Source organism: Lutjanus erythropterus, chromosome 17 (genome assembly GCF_056507025.1).
Source record: "Lutjanus erythropterus isolate fLutEry1 chromosome 17, fLutEry1.hap2, whole genome shotgun sequence".
Lineage (NCBI taxonomy): Eukaryota > Metazoa > Chordata > Actinopteri > Lutjaniformes > Lutjanidae > Lutjanus > Lutjanus erythropterus.
Genome location: NC_139333.1, coordinates 8,297,899 through 8,315,516, shown reverse-complemented (window position 1 = coordinate 8,315,516; position 17,618 = coordinate 8,297,899). Strand labels below are relative to the sequence as shown.

The 17,618-nt window shown below is 38.7% G+C and overlaps 1 protein-coding gene across 1 annotated transcript; it reads left to right on the top strand.

The window, feature by feature from the left end:
* The first annotated feature begins 11,022 nt into the window (after positions 1 to 11,022).
* On the top strand, positions 11,023 to 16,793 carry tnfrsf13b (TNF receptor superfamily member 13B). Its single transcript, XM_084741096.1, has 4 exons — positions 11,023 to 11,526; positions 12,281 to 12,397; positions 14,570 to 14,902; positions 15,778 to 16,793. Exons 1-4 carry the CDS (start codon positions 11,412 to 11,414, stop codon positions 16,065 to 16,067), a joined length of 855 nt encoding a protein of 284 aa, XP_084597222.1. The 5' UTR covers positions 11,023 to 11,411; the 3' UTR covers positions 16,068 to 16,793.
* The last annotated feature ends 825 nt before the right edge of the window (positions 16,794 to 17,618 follow it).

The following is a 17,618-nucleotide window of genomic DNA, read 5'->3' as shown; positions in this document are numbered from 1 at the left end:
GAATTCATTTGCTTCTGGCCACTTGGTACAATAATAAGTCTAATATTCACTCTAATTTTAGCTCTGTTATGGTTTTCATTAAATCTAGATGGAGGTAGCTGAGCCTTAGCAGCTAAGTGCCCCACTGTGTTCACCAGCTAGTTGCTAACTTTGTCTACTGTTTGGTGCTGGGTAGGTAGCATAAAGTCATTTTTTAGAGCTTTTACTTAAAAACAGCTGCCTGCTGTGGATGAAATGATGTGACAGTAAAGTTGTGGGACTGAAAACCCCAAAGAAGCCGAAAGACGCTAAAACACTTGTGGCGGTTCATCACTATGAGCGATCACTTTCTCATACTAGTAGTCATGTGACACATTGCTAATAAAAATAATAAATGATAATTATAGCTGCTATAATTATATTTTTTTAAACACACATGAAAATTTGCTATACCCCGAGCAGTCTGTCTCACATTATAATAACAATAACAAAACATGAAGGCTGTCTTGATAAATTGATCTGTATCAATATATTGATTCAATGTTCATGCAAAATTGATCCAAAGTGAAAATATTGGGCTATATTGTTATCTTTAAGGTGCGCTTTTATTTTGAAATTCCCATGGCATGTCTGTGTCACAAATGCGGAGTCATAATTTAGTTGGTTTTTGTGAGATAACACAAATGTAACTGATGGTGTTACATGAATGTATGATGTCATCTAAAACTGATTGGAGACCCCCGAATTTAATCAAATCGAAATCATATTGTGGCAGACTTTGTGATACTGGTGATTATCATCTCTGTCCAAAGAATCGATTTAATATTGTATCGTGATGATTTATGATTTACACCCCTACAAAAGTTGTTTTTTGAGATGTTGTGAAGTGATGAGGGATCATGGGAGTTGTTACCTTGAAAATCTACCTGACATGACTCAGGCAGAAATATTGTTCATGGTTGAGGTGATGTTAAAATTTTATTCTCGTTACGTTTAGTCACGAGCGCAGATCTCGGCCACTCTCTGACATATCCTTTGTTTTTCAGGAAGCAACTAGCTAGCAACAGCTGCCAGGAAACAGACCATTACCTTCAATAAATTAGGGATTTCTCTGCAAATTTAACACTGTTGGAAACATTTGAGAGAATGTAAGTATGCAACTCAACAAAATATATAAAATATGTCCCACGTTTTTAAGAAATTTTAAAGAAGAAATGTAACATGTTATAGCTTTAATTGACGGGGTAAAACCATTGACTCGTTATGTGGTTTTCAAATGAAAATGAATAATTTATCTACTTGGAGCAAATCTAACAGTTCGATCTAATGAAAGTGTTGCAGGAGCATATTAAATACCACAGGCAGGGATGGGGTCACAAATTAGTGTATGAAAAACTCTGTGGCACTCAGGGGAACCCCCCTATCTAGTGCGCCAGTGTTGTGCTGACGTCTTACACAAACTCAACACGCAATATGTAAGATTTCATGGAAAGCCAAGGCAATCAACTACGCTATACACACTTTGCACACACATCAACAGGGCTAATATTGTTAACAATAAATGCAGTCACATAACTACACCACCAGGCAACAACTTTGCCCTGCAAAAGAATCCACAAGGCACACTCACCTCTCTCTCTCTTTAACCCCCACACACATCTCAAGCACACACTTGAACCAGACACAGACCAGATGAATCGTGACGGAGTGTGTACAGGAACGTAATTACTTTAAGAGTGGGGGAACTACTCATCCCATAAACCACTGCGAATGATACCACTTTTTTAAAGTATTTTTACTGTATAGTGTTGGAATATATCATATTTGTGTTGTATGTGTATACACTATTCACTGCAGCATAAGGACATGATTAGTACAACTCATGTTTGCTACCTAACTAGCCAGCCTGCTAGCAGAGCTACACGTGCTGGTGCGGTAAACATTTCCCTGGTAACAGCAAGCCCCAACCAGTCAGACGTTACTGTACACGTTAGGATTGTGGGTATTGTAGTTCCTCTCCATGACATCGCAAATAAAATGTGCTTTTCTGAAAATAAAGTTGATATCATACAGACTTACAGCTTCTACACAAGTGAAAAATTATGTCTAATAATCAAAGTCTTCGATTCAGAGTATGAATCAGATTTTCACTATTGAAAACCTGATGGTTCAGCTCTAACTTTATTTTTTGTATTCATATTTGTGAATAAATGTTTTGCTTTTTAAATCATTAAGACTGAACATTGTAAAAAGAAATTTTTAGTGACAATTTGTTAAAGAGACCCTCATTTTTTTTCTGTTTAGGCTTTCAGGGGACTTCAAGGGTAAATCAAGGGGTCTCTGATGCCCAGAGATGCCCCATATTTCACCCAAGAAATACTGCTGTTGTGTTTTTGTTGCATTTTGCTGACATTGTTCTCGTGAACTATTCATGAGAACAGAGTCTCTACACCTCAGGAAGAATGAATGATATATGGATCTTGAGCAGCTGCCTCACATGATAGCAGTCGGATCATTTGGAAGGAACAAGACGAGAGCACCAAAAACCAGATGTCTTTCCATTTCACAACCTCCACCTGCACAGATGAAACAAAGAATGGCGTCTGTATGGGTTTTCCACTCTTCTGTAATGAACACAGGTGAAAGGAAAGCAGATATTCAGAAGCTATTGTAACGTGATGCTGAAGAAAGCAAATGTGGAAGTGCAACAGAGTCTGTTTGATCTCACAAAGATACCCCTTGTGGGTGCAAATATTGTTCAGTGGTCTCTGGTAGAGATTTCATGGGAGCATCGCGCAGCATGTGGGCTCTCATCCTTTGATCACATGTTCACACTTGCCAATATCACACAGTAAGGCTGCTTTCATCCCCTCCAAATCCTTTACCTGTGACTACTTTCAGCCCAAACACCCTTATCTCCCCCATTTCACCTTCTCACCAAAGTTAGAAAAGAGTCATTTTTATAATTCTTGCTGCTACTTTGCCTCTCTGCACAATTAAGATTGGAATTAGGAGCGATGAACGGAGTGTTTCTACGAGATAAAGAGAGCATTGAGCAGTGAAAATGGTGCATGTGAGCTTCTGTCAATTTATGACAAGCACATAAAGATTAGGGTGGAAATTGTTGATCCTGCACTGAGCAGATTGCCTTATCAAACACTGCAGGATGTCTCCATCTACTGGTCTGATTCTGGTATTGTTGGAGTCAATGTGCTAGAAAAAAAAAAGCCCTAACTTCGCATTTAACTATGGATTTAAGTGTTATAATTTGGTCAAGAACTCTCTCACACCTTGAGTTTTCAAATAACTTTCCAAAACTAAAAGAATATAAATGATTGATCCTCAGAAATTTACAGTTTGGAGCAAAAAGTATGAATATGGCTGTTTTGTCGATACATGCAAATATATTTCAGTAAAACAAGACCTTTGAAAATGCACGTCTTTAACAGCATTTTGCATAGGCTGACAAATGACTGATTTAGTCAAGATTTGGCTATTTTATCTTGTTCTGTTTTTTACTCATGTGAACTGGCTTCCTTTTTCCTTTTTCTGAATTTGACTACCCATCTGCACTATGAGTCTATTCTTGGTGTTCAGGTTTCTGAAGGTGGTTGTTGTTTGGTTAGAGGTGTGATCTGGCTGCACAATCAGCTTCTTCACCTTATTGTACCCTGTCGTGGCCTCACACCAATCATGTACCACTTAATGTTTGCCTCTACAATACAATACATGAGCATATACAATCTTTCCTCCTTCAGTTTTTTCTGATCATTTACGGCTGTAGTTTCTGCACAGATGAGTCGCGCTTTCCTCAACACGGGTGTAGTTTCTCTGGAGTTTTTGATGATGTAAACAGCAATGCAAATATGCATGTTGGAACATGCCATACATGTGTGTCTGTGCTTTTATACATGCCTGTCAGTTGCTATGCATAACACTTTTGTGGGCCTTTTTGGTATTTTGCACATTTTTGTGCATACACTGTAAAAACTGATTCCTTTTAACTTAAAAAGTTAGTGTCCAGGCTGCTTTGAAATATTCAGTTTTTTAATATATGTATTTTTGGGGGCTTTTATGCATTTAATTGAAAGACAGCTGAAGATATGACAGGAAATGGGGAGAGCGAGTCGGGGAAGGACACGCAGCAAGGGGGCGCAGCCGGGAGTCGAACCCACGGCAGCTGCAGAGGACTCAGCCTCCATACATGGGGCGCACCCTCTACCTACTGGGCTACCCAGACGCCCCTTAAAATATTTAGTTGACTGAATTTGAAAAGACAGGTTGAGGCACTTTTGAAATGATTCAAAACAAACTTTTCAGAACAAATAAACTTGGTATTAATTCAGCTGTATTGAGAAAACATGTTCAATAAGCTGAAGATATTAAGTTCAATCAACAACTCTTCAGTCACACTGACGTACATTTATAACATCAAGTTTTCATCATCTGATTTCTTCAAACTATATAAAAAAAGAAGGATCTCAGACAGGTACTCTAACCCAGTACAGCACATTCATTCAACTCATCATTTCAAGTCAAAAGACTTGAAGTCAGAGGAACTCGCTTGTAAGCTCAGAAATTTTAAGTTTTATTAACTGAATTAATAAAACTTGTATATAACTTTGAGTTAATGAGAAAACATCAGTTAATCCCATTAAATTACTGTATGATTGTTTTTACAGTGTATGTTGTGCATTTTCATAAAATAGTTTTCCCTGCAAATATCAATGTCTCTACACAAGGTACCCTTTAGCATTTGTATGAGACATTTCTGCCAGAAAGCCCAAAGTGGTTGCAGTTTGGATAACTTTAGGTACCAAAACTACTTGTCCAGGTTTAGGAAAAGATCATGGGTACATAACAAAATGCTACTTACATCATATAAGTGACAAAAGTGAAGTAAGAAGTAAGTTGAAGTAAGTCATGTGATGCATGTACAGTTATGAAACTTAACATTTTTGATAACATTGATTTTTTTAAGTTATTTGAAAGCCTTGTGCGTCCCTAAAATGCATCTGTATGAGATGCAGAGGTGTGTTACAAAGTATTTGACAACCAGGAAATGGGCTGCAATTTCAGGTAAAAACATTTTCTTTTCTCAATAATCAATAGTCTATCTTGCATTTTTTCCAATGTGACCTTGAGACATTCACTGCTGCCATGCTGCCCACCCTTTCATCCTTTCCTAACGTCCTATAACAATCACATTAAATACATTCATAAGTGCACTAAAATGATGAGAATACACTTTGTAATGAATACAATATAGCAAAAAGAACAAAATGATAATACTACCACACAAACAGGTTGGTTGTATGTGAGTGTGTGTATACCAAATGTTAATTTTCTTTTCTTGCATCATCTCAGCTGGTTACAGTAAATGTAAAACACAAAGAAACTTTGGGTTTCAGTGTGACTCAGTATGGAGCCGAGTCATAATTTTATCTGTGCTTCCTCAAACTCAACTTCTTAGTTTTCCTCTGGATTTTTGTGTTTCACACAAGGTTGCATTCAGATGATTTACATACAGATGTACCCTAAGTGGAAGTCTCACTGATTTACTGAGAACTTCCTCAGATGGCGTCCTGCAAGTTGAATCCCAAAGACGAATCACTTTATTTGTTACTGTCATTCAGTTTCAGAGGCTATGTTTTGTTTTAAATTGCACTGTTTCATGTTTTAATACTTGGCTTTCAATCTACTGGAGAAGGATTTTACAACATACTGACTGATCAGAAAGCCTGCTACAGGGCTAGTCTACCATAAAGACCCAGGATCAGTTCTCGGAACTGTATCTCTGACTTTTTGGGGTTGGAAAGCCAGTTAGGGATCATGCATGCATGATGCTGGTTGATAAAAGTCAAAGAGGGCTGGCAACACTTTATACAGGTCTATTGTGCATGCATGAATGTGTGCAGGTGGTTATTGTTTACTGACTCATATGCACCAAACTTGCAGCATAACTAACTACATTTTCTAACCATCAACCAACTGTGTATATCTAATGATAACTAGAAAAGTTGTGAACAATTCATTTTAGGGCATGGGCCATCACTGATGTCCATAACTCTGTGGTCCTTTGTGTCTTCTAAAATGCTCACACTTTCACCAGCACAGCTGCACCTGCTGTTCTCAGCATCTGCTTTTGCATCTCTGATAGTCATCTCATCTGTAATGCAAGACTGACATGACACCTCTCATGAACATGAAGGTAACAGCTGAACAGCTCAAAGCTTAATAGCTTCTTTAGGTTTGATTGTTGGGTCTGCTATAACATGTTTATGACAGATTATGTTGCATTGGTTAATGTTGTTGTCAAAAACAAAGACATCTCAGACAGCTTAACATTAAAAATTGCATGACTGACCTTTCCTAAGTCCCGCCCCTTTTTGATCTATGCTCCAGTAATAGTACAGCAAGCTTTGTACTTGGTACATGTCAATGTCATGTCTCTTGTCCTGGTTCCTGAACATGCCATCTGCTAGCGACAACTATGTTGAAAAGAAAATCAAATTTTTAAGATGATTAAAATATGTTGCAAAAGGACATGCAAAAGTGACATACAGTGATATTCTAAGTTAGCTAATATTAGTAAAATGCTTGCTAGCTAGCTTTACATCAATTGTTAGCTATTTAGCTAGCATTTTGCTAACAATAGCTCACTTAAGATGTGTCACACAGCAACATCTTTTAACCATCTTCAACATTTTCACATAGCATATCTAAATCTGCACTGGACCAAGGTCCTGTCAAGTACTAATCTTTGTATCAATACTCGACTGCTACTGGAGCACAGAGGAAAAAGTGGTGGACCTTAGGATGGATCAATTGACTTAATGACACCTAATAACACCTGTCATAAACATTCACAAAGACTCCTTCATGCTCTTGGCAGGTATCATATCATGGTTAAGTCAATGTCAGTCTTACGCACACCTCAGTGTGTTACCAACAGTGTTACCATCTAATCTGCAGTAAATATCCACCGTGATGTTTTCTTACTAACCGTGCACCCTCATCTGCTCCTTTTTTCTTTAACCTCCTTGTTTGACCTTTTGTTTGCAGCAGTCTCCAGCTAACTGTCTTAAATCCACAAAGCAGAGACAAATTGGTCTGTTGTGAAACAAAACTAACACCTTTTAATGACTTGTCACCCCAGAATTTCCGGTGTCTTCAGACAGCTGCACAACAGGACCCACCTGAAAATCTCAATATCACAAGTCAGTGCATTGTTTGAAACCAAAAGCTTTTTATCCATGTGCTTTTTATTCTTGATCTCCTCCTGATTTGTTGTGATCTACTATTATTTTCTCTTAATGAACTTCAGACCCCTCTCTGATTTTCTTTCTTTACCTTAAACACTGAATTATTTATGTGAATCTGACATCTGTCATCTGACATGACTTTATATAGTTGAAAATTGGACCAAAAATAAATTTCAGTTTCACACCTCACATGTTAAATTATCTTCAGGTGTTCGAGCCCTCTTTAAAAATAATTCAGTGTACCCACTCTCAGTCTAAAACTAAACTGCACGTGGCCAGAAAGATCCCAGTTCCTATGAGACCTGAAGCAGAGATGAAACACTGAAAGTTTAGTTTTGTGTTTTGTGCTCAGTGGAGAGTAAAACACACAGTGTGGGATTGCCCGACAGTTTCACACTGACAGCCAGAAGGTGGGTTTAGTCATCTTCAAAACAAAAATTCATTAACTGTTCAACATGCAACAGCACATTAATATCTGTCTAACACTGAGTCACTGTGGTCACTCTGTATGAAACTGGGCTCCACCAGCATGGCTTTTTGAGGACTAGATTTGAATAAATTGAACTGAAATACTCAAAAATGCAAAGAACAAAATGACTGCATGGATTTTCACCCCTTTTAGTGAAAGAAAAGTGGCATGATAAGACTCATGTAGACTGGCTGTGTGCAATCGAGAGGCGACAGTGATTTTAGTTGAAAATACACCTTGATGTGAAAAGTAAAAAGACCTCAAACCATTCACTTGAGCCAGCCTGCACAATAACATGAGCTTTAGACTGCCAGACCTATATGTAATGTTATTAATTACACTTTGCTTTTCCTGCTTAGATGTGTCAAAATCTGTGAAAAAGATCTATTTCCTGCATCATAAAGGCAAAGGAACATTGCAACAAATACGGGTCAGGAAGTTGAAAAAATAGCTGGAGGAACACTTGCTGCAGTCTGACAGAAAACTGCAACTCAGAAAGTGATTTGCATTCTTTAAATTTTATTCATATGGGAGAAGATTGACACGGGACAGGCTTCAATCCAAAGATGTTAATTTGACAATTTCACTTCTTCTCTGCTACACTGTGGAGGCAAATAGTTTTACATCACTACATTTATGTAAATACCTTTAGATACTGGTTACTTTTCAGAATCAGTATTGTTAATCCAAAATATAAATGGATCAAAAAATCTGATGTATTTTTAAATGTCCCACACACACAGCAAATAATGAGAAAATTAGAACATACAGGCAGAGGTCAGGGTCTTCACAGATACGTTCACCAATACAAATTCACCAGTAAGTGATGATTTAGAGGGATTATTTTTATATGATCTATACATTGTTTTTTAGGAAAATCCTGCAAAGCATGTCTATACATCATCAAGTGTATTTTCAGTTAATCATTGTCAGACCATCATAATTACATCTGCAGTGATTCAAGGTTATAACATGATAAAAACACAAACTTTTTATTGCTACTATACTGTAGATTGTCCTAGCCTTGGTGCGTCTGTGTTGGGGTGGGGGGATCCTCCTCATGCGCAGGGGGGAAGTCCCAAATGAGGCAGTGAGTTCATACTCAAATAAGCTTCCATGCTGAAATGCAGGCCTGCCTCACTCTCATCTTCAAACCAAGGATTCTCCCTCCGCGCCGTCTTCATCTCGCCAGGTGAGTGATCCCTCTGAACGCTGTTTTTATGTCATAGCTGGGCGCATCAGCAAACTGAATGTTGTGTTGTCAGTATCTGTGGTCACTACTGGTGGTCCAGGTGGGGATCGAACTGTTGACTTCAGCTGGCGTTGTCGCACTTTCTAACTAGTATGACTAAAGCGGCAGATTGGCGGCTCACTGGGAGCTCTGCGAGTACCAGAAACATCTCTACTTTGCTGTGAATGCAGGTCTGACTCCAGTTACATTGACACTCATCTGACTATAAGAGAAAATACAGGTGAGACCAAACACAGGAAGCTTCTAAGGTCTTTCAAAATGAAAAAAGGAGTAGAATAAATAGTAAAAAGAGCAACAACAAAACTCAATAAGGAGGAATAAAAATAGATAAAGACATGAAAAAGCAGACCAGTAACTCTAAGTTATGTTTTTGGTTCATATGGAGATCCATATAAACATATGGAGATTTGTTTTGGCGATAATCAAACATGTAGTATGTGTTAATGATAACTTCACATGGTACTAACTTTACATGAAATGTAAAGGGGGGCGTGAGTTAGACAGTGAGTGTGGATTATCAGGGTGTGACAAATATACTCAAGAATAAATCAGGCACTTCTGTGTGCGAGAGCAGCGGAGGGCGGAGGAGGTTTAGATCTGTGTGACGTTCACAGTCGGCTGCCTCAGTGCTCAGCGGAGCGAAGACGACTGTGTTTGAGAACAAAGACAAGAGTTCTCAAAGGACGGACGTTTACGTGTTGCAGCAGCAGCGAGGCTGGCATGTCGCTGGTGGCCCTTTATCTTTGATTTACCGGACTTTGTGCATGTTTCACAAGGTTGGCGCTCCAAAAAAAAAAAAAAAAACAAGTTTGGAAACACAGAAGGAAATTGGCTGGTTTTGCTTTTGAATAGAACTTTCACAGTATAAAAGCTTCCCTTCAGCTCACCCAGCATGTAGCAACACAGTGTCTCACTGGTGCAAGTGAAGATTTGGAAGATCTGTCAATCATTATAATAAAGCTCACACTTGCTATAAAGACATGGGGCTTGCTTTATATAGAATCACACTGTTTAGTGTGGTTAAGTGTAGTATAGTGCAGTTTACTACACTACAGCAGACTATAATTCTTCTACAATAGTCCTTCAAGCTCAAACTTGTATAGAATGGTGCAATGTATGTACAGTATACTGGTATAATATAGTTTAGTTAAGTATACTGCAGTATACTAGGATTATATAGTCCGGCTTGGGGAGTAACTGATTACATGTAACGGGATTACTTAATGAGGATACCAAAAAAGTAACTGTAATCCATTACAGTTACAGAAAAAAAGACAAGATACCATCACAGTTGTATTTAACAAAAATTTGAATTATTTAGCAGGATTACAATTTTAAAATACATTTTTACATAAAGAACGATATACTACCATGTCCAGTGTGGTCACATTACAACACCACTCTGATGTCAGTGAAACCAGCTAATCTGACATCTGACATTTCACTGTCATGGCCTCCACTGAAAAAACGTTTCACTGGGTGAAAATTTTCATTAATTTGTCTTTAAATCAGAAAACGGAAACAACAGCATGTCACTACAGCTGTCATCATCCAAGAACTCAACATCTAATTTGAAGACACATTTACGGGATAAGATCAGCCGAGATTAGCTACACAGACCAACCGTTAATGTTATCTATACAGACCAACCTTACACAGATCAACTGCTAACGTTAGCTATACAAGACAACCTGCTGTTGTCAGCTACACAGGTCAACTGCTAACATTTGTTACACAGAACAACCACTAACTTTAGCCACACAGACAACTCTTCACATTAGCTAAACAGACCAACCATAAATGTTAGCTACACAGATCAACTGCTAATGTTAGCTATACAGAGATCCACTCCTACTGAGCAAACCTGTCAACACTGCTACTACTACTACTACTACTACTACTACTACTACTACTACTACTTCTGGTAATGTGTATGCATATTTTATTGTGTTAAATGTTCAAAATAAATAATTAAATCAAATGAAATTTTGGACACCACTTCTGTATGCATTAGCACTTCACATAGATGTGACTTTCTAAGAAAACCTCTTTAGGAGTGCTGATTTAACCAGCTAATTGCTGCTGCTAACACTGGCTCTTCACCGTAATGCTGAGTAATAAATCACAGACCAACCCAGCTACTTATCTAGCTAGTAAATAAGATAAATGGAAATGGACAGGTTAGTTATGGAACTGTGCTTTTGCCTCAACTGGGTTTACTTATACCATCAACCTAGTTGATTCTCCTTTATGACAATATACTGAATATCTTTGGAATGTGGACAAAAGAAGACATCTAAGTACGTCACCTTGGGCTCTGGGAAACACTATTTTCTGACATTTCATAGACAGATTAATAGATGATGAAAATTATTGCCCTAAATTCTATGTATCTCTGCGTTGTCATTTGTGTGTGTGTTTGTCAGTGTGAAGGACATCAGGGCTGATGGCTGAAAATTGCGATATGGATGGGTACTGGGATGACTTAATCAAAAGATGTAGGCACTGTCAAACAGAATGCAAGCGACAATTTGTCTTTCCCAAATGCACCAGTTACTGTGGTGAGTACACACATATACACACACACAGACATACAGTGCACAACTTAATGTCAGAAGTATTAGAATACATACGAACCCCAGTTTCAAAGTTGGGACGCTGGGTAAAATGTGAATATAGACAATGCAATGATTTGCAAATAGTTTTCAACATATATTTAATTGTATAGAGTACAAAATAAGACATTTAATCAACTCTACCCAAAAAAGTTGGGAGTGGGACATTTTACTGTTGCGTTACCTTTTCTTTTACCAACACTTAAGGAGAGTTTGGGAGCTGAGGATGCTCAAGTGAAATTCTTTCCCATTTTTACTTAAAATGAAACTTCAGGTGCTGAACAGTCTGGGGTCTACCCGTTGTGTTTTGTGCTTCATAACGCACCACACATTTTCAAAGGGAGGCGATGTCATTTGCGGGGCTTATGTAGTGTTGGGGGATCATGGCTATGGCACATCACTGGAATGTGTTTCAGGTCAGCCCAAAAAATCCCGAACACAGAAATCGTGAACAACAGTCCTACCAGTCTAACTTCACAATTCAGGACTGTCCTTTACACAGACTTACACAGCATCCCAACTTTTTTTCTGACCATGTGGCATCCCTGTGACATATCTCCTAACTAATGCAAATAATTTCCTCAGTGCGGTTTAATAAAGTCCTTTCTGAAATCAGTGAATATAATGCAGAAGTTAATTCAGTTCATCATATGTCTTCAACTTCTCCTGATTCCTTTCACACTGTGTCCTCCTGTGTTAGTGTCTTTTAATTGTAGGGCACAGCCTGGCCACTACTACGATAGGCTGCTGAAGAAATGTGTGAGGTGTATTGAAATTTGCGGCAGACATCCAGAAGAATGTTCCCAGCACTGCCAGAGTGAGTATTAACCACTACTGCTCTGAATTACAGCTTTAATTATTCAGTGACTTTCTTTTTCCTGTTACTTCTCTCTATCTTAGAGGTGTAAATCTTTTGTTAAGGCGGGCCTCAGTGGACAAAGTTTTCACAGTGCAAGTTGGATAACTAAACTAAGTAAAAGTTTAATGGTAAAGACAGAACTTTTCTGAAACTACAAAAGCCTAAATCCCAACTGCAGTGACTTCTTTGGAAGGTCAGTAGCTAGCTAAGAAGTGTACTTAAATACATTAAATATAACCAGAGGGCCATGAGTCCTGCAGCAGTGGGGCTGAATGATACTTGTTACTTCTGTGTGCAGAGACAGACAGAAGTGTGGGCTTGAGTCAAATGATTTGGATTAGAGTAAGACTCAAATCACAAATTTGTCACTTTACTTACTTTACTTGAAAAAATGTTAAAAAGAAATCTTGTAACTTGACTTGGACTGTAACACAAATCACTCCTGACTTAATTTGGACATGAGCCTTTTGAGTTAAAAAATACTTGCCCTACGCCCAAAGATTTAAAAGTATGTTATTTTAAAAATGTGCCAGCTACCAATTAAGTTCCCTTCATTTCCTGGATCAGTGAATGTTAGTTGCAGAAGAGAAAAATGAAGACCTAATGCTACATTACTAAACTCCAGTTAGACAAACATAAACCAAACATCATTTTCTTTGCATCCAAAAACTATGTGTTGGTCAGCAAAATCCAAATTGCAGTATGCAAAACATGCAGGTCAAAAATTACAGATGGAAACACAACAACTTCCAACTTCTTTTGACTTTTGAAGTTTCACAAATAACACGGAGGCTCTGTTGTTAAAATGACATTACATTTGGAGCAGAGGATGCCATATCTTGTGTGGTGCTCAGATGCTCAAAGTTTAGGACTTTGGACTTGTCAGCACTGACTTGGGACTTGATTTGGGACAAATCAAGACAGGCAAAGACTAGAGATTTACTTGTGACTTGCAAAACAATGAGCTGGTTTGACTTTGACAGATAGTTGGTTGTTCTATTTTCGTGGAGATTGCGAGTATTTTTGGGCACCTGCCAGTCTACTGTAGGGGTTAGGGCTTAAGGGCTTCCAGTTTTCTTTTGGTAGGGGACCTTTGTCCACTTCTAATCTCTTTCTCCCTTCACTTCCTGTCATATGTTTATTATTGACTGCCCAATAAAAGAACAAGTGTTCCCTAACAATGGTAACAAAAAATATGCCAGAAAATTCTCAATAAGAACTACAGAAGCTTAGAATTTGCTGTATTTGCAATTTTGCTTATTGCCGTTATCTCGAGATTTTAAAAAGCTGTTGTTCTTGTGGTAACAGCCTAATTTATCTTGTTATCTTGAGAAAAAAAAGACGACTAGAAAAACAGCTTTGTGATCTCGAGATAACAGCGTCATTAAGTATGGCCATTCTTTGCTTTTGTAGTAAAGACTTTGCAGCAAGGAAGTAAATTGTTCTTAAAAATTCTTTTGAGAGAGATAAAGCCATTGAGATTTCCAAACATAAAATGCTTGGAGTCAGCAACATTCTGCTCCAAATTATTGAGGTGGCCACAAAACTCTAGGCAGTGTAGCATCTCAAAGCCTCTATAAATCTTTCTAAATGAGGTCTTACGTCCAATACAGTGGAATATATAGTATGTTTGTAGCATCAACACAACCAGACTGTTAAAAGGTTTTCATCATGGCACAAGGAGACAAGTCCAATGCAAAGTCCCTTGGTGTCTAAACAGTCAGTCAGTAGTCGATACTATTTTTTCGTTTCCTATACCCATTCAGATACCTGAACTATCGGCTGATATCGAGTACCAATCCAATACCAGTGCGTTAAAAATATACATATGACAATACTGTATACAACAAACCCTGTATGGATGTGATATGATAGCTATCATTATTGTTTGGCCAGGCTCAAGATAAAAAGATTTGACATTGAGGATGCTGCTTGGAAGCAGCAGCGTCCCATTTCAGGGCTAATAAATTTTCAGATATCAGGTTGGTGCACCAGTCCAGCATTTCAGGCTGTATCGGAGGTATTTCCCATACTAGTATTGTATCAAAATAACTGAATTTTGTTTTGAAAGTCTGTTCTCAGACTCAGATTATTAAGATACACCACAGACATATTTTTCTATTCCCCCAGCTACGCCACGTCCTGTGACCACTCCTGCGACCCCTCGTGTGACCCGTCCCGTGACAACTAAAAAGCTCCTGGTTTGTGTTACCTCACAAGTGCAGCCTTCCAGAGTGCAGCCCTCCCTGGATGACCCTGCTATTCTGCTGTACCCCCTGCTGGCCCTGTGCACGGTGTTGGTGTTTTCTAGCTTGTGTCTAGCCTTGGTTGTCTTTCTTAGGGGAGCCAGAGCCAAAACTCCGAAACCAAAACCCAGGGAGACCAATCATAACCAAGAGTGTGTGGTCCAGCCGGGCCAGGAGGTTGGCCAGCCAGGTTGCCCACAGGGGCAGAGCTCTAAAGGTTAGAGTGATATTATGCTTTAGCTGGAATAAACTGTAAATATCAACCCCAATTCCAAAAAAGTCAGTTGAAAACAGTACAAAGACAAGATATGTAATGTTCAAACCGATAAACTATATATACATAAATACACTTATTCAGAATTTGATGCCTGCAGATTTCTCCAGGTCCGAGCTCATATGAGACGGACTGACGCAAAGTGGAAAACTGTGCTGTGGTCTGACGAGTCCTCATTTCAGATGTTTTTAGAAATCATGGATGTTGTGACCTCCATTCAAAAGAGGAAAAGGACCATCCAGATTGTTACCTATGCAAAGTTCAAAAGCCAGCATCTGTGAGGCAAGGCATCATGGGTAACTGGCACATCAGTGAAGACCCCATCGATGCTGAAAGGTACAGAGGTTTTGAAGCAACATGTGCTGCCACACAGACGACGTGTTTTTCAAGGACGTACCTGCTCATTTCAGCAAGACACGTTCTGCACGTGTTTACAACAGCATGGCTTTGTAGTGAATGAGCTTGGCTACTAGATTGGCTGAATGTGTGGCGCACTTTGAAGCACAAAATACAACAACAAAGACCCTGAACTGTTGAGCCAACGAAGTGGTAATCATGCCCCTGTCCCAACTTTTTTTGGAACTTGTTGCAGGTGTAAAATTCAGAATGAGTGTATATTTACAAAATACAGTTTATCAGTTTGAACATTAAACATCTTGTCTTTGTAGTGTATTCAATTGAATATATGTTGATGTAGATTTCATTCATGTCTTACACATTGTCCAAACTTTTCTTGTAACTGGGGTTATAATCATTACCTTGTATTGTAAAATGCATGTGTCTCTAAGTCGCACCAATGTGTTCCTGTCTTTCAACAGATTCTGTACCTAATCCATGCAGTCCCACTGACCGTGAGCCATCAGAGGACTCCAGCCCTACTGAGACATGCGTGTGTGTCCACTGCTTCCCTGATCTGAAAGCACTAGGCCAGGGCAATGACAGGCCACTGAGAACACCTTCCCCAGTCTACCCTCAGGCTGTCCTCCACAGACCCCAGATCCAAAACGGAGGGCCTCCCTGGACTGAGGGGAACCTGCACACCTCTGGACTAAGTATGCAGGGTGGCTCACTTGCCGTCTCACGGGACAACTGGAGTGGCCAAACGTGAAGGAGAAGATTGTAATGGAATGTCAATCAGACTAAATGGGTGCATGTTCATCTAAGACCCCTATAGAAAAGACTCCTTGTTAAACGACTCACCAAAGCAACATGTTAAGTTTTTTTTCCATTAGAAATATATCAGAAGATAAGTGTTAAGATTAGCAACTGCAACTAGGGTGCCGCAGGCCTGTCACACTTTGTATTTCTCTCCGTGTTGAAGCGGTGTGCATGGAGCTCTAAGAAGAGCGAGGTCAGTGAAGCACCATGAGAGTGTTGGTGTTTACATGTGTAGCAGAGGAGCATTGGACTGCCAGGAGGAGGATTTCAGAAGGGAGGGTAATACTGACAGGAAGCCCTGCCCTAAATATCAGGAATGAAGGCAAACTTCGATGGACATCATGGAAGAGACAGAGACCACGTGAAAGAAGAAAGAAGAGAAATGGAGAGATTGACCGAGGCTGCTGGACATGAGTAAATGTGAGACTGGCTTTTAGACACTGCTGAGAACTTTGTAAAATAAAAGGCTGCTAGACAGACACCAAACAGTCCTTCTTGCTGTTGGACGAAAGTAATATTAGTTAGCTTGCTATGTCTTGTTTTGTTGCACTTGCTTGATTATTGAGCTAGTTTTTTTTTTATTTATCATAAGAATTAATGTAACATAACAAAAAGTCACAGTACAATAATATCTTGATAAAGTTCAAGATAAGTTATTTATCACAATATTATAATATTACTGAACTCTGATAAAATGTCCTTTGTAAATAATAAAGCTGATGTATACAGCATTTTTTTTGTTTTTATGTTTTTCCTTTAAACTTAAAATGCTTCTGCTTTCCATCTTTAATAAAGCAGCTAGCCATGACCCAAGCATATGCAAAAAAATTTGCTTGAATTTTCTTTGCCAAACAATGCTTGCACAACTGCAAAAAAATAACAATGCAGCAGTCAGTATCAGTCCTTTTAGAAAATGAAAATGATAAAATATAACAATCAACCTTGTAATATAACAGTAAATATAGTTCGCAGTAGGTTTTTAAAGTTTTCAGTTTTTTTTAAAGCTCCCCTTCAGTGAAAATCACGTTTAACTTTGATAACATGTCCATGTGGTGTTTTTCATGTGTTGTCAGACATATCAGGAGCAAAATAAGCAGTAAACGCCATTTCTTGCTTTAAAACTAGTGAAAGAAAAAAAAAAAGATTTAGTCAGGCTGTGTATACAACGTCATAAACCTAAAGAAACAATCCCGTTAATTGAGAGGGTGGCGCTGCACATGTCATCAGCGGCGATGCCCAGCTCACAGAAAAAGCTGGACGTAGCTAGTTACATTAAAGGTAAAGGCTACAGTGTGTGGAGAGGGTGGGGACTCATTTACATATTCATAAATCCTTGAATGTAAAGCTGTCTATGTTTATGACCGTGGTGTATAAGGGAACTGCACTCTAAAACTGAAAACGCCAATGTTGCTTTAAGTAAAATATTTCAACAAATAACTAAACAAATTAAATCTCACATTATCAGGGACATTAAACAAAAGACAACAAGGTGTTTACAGAT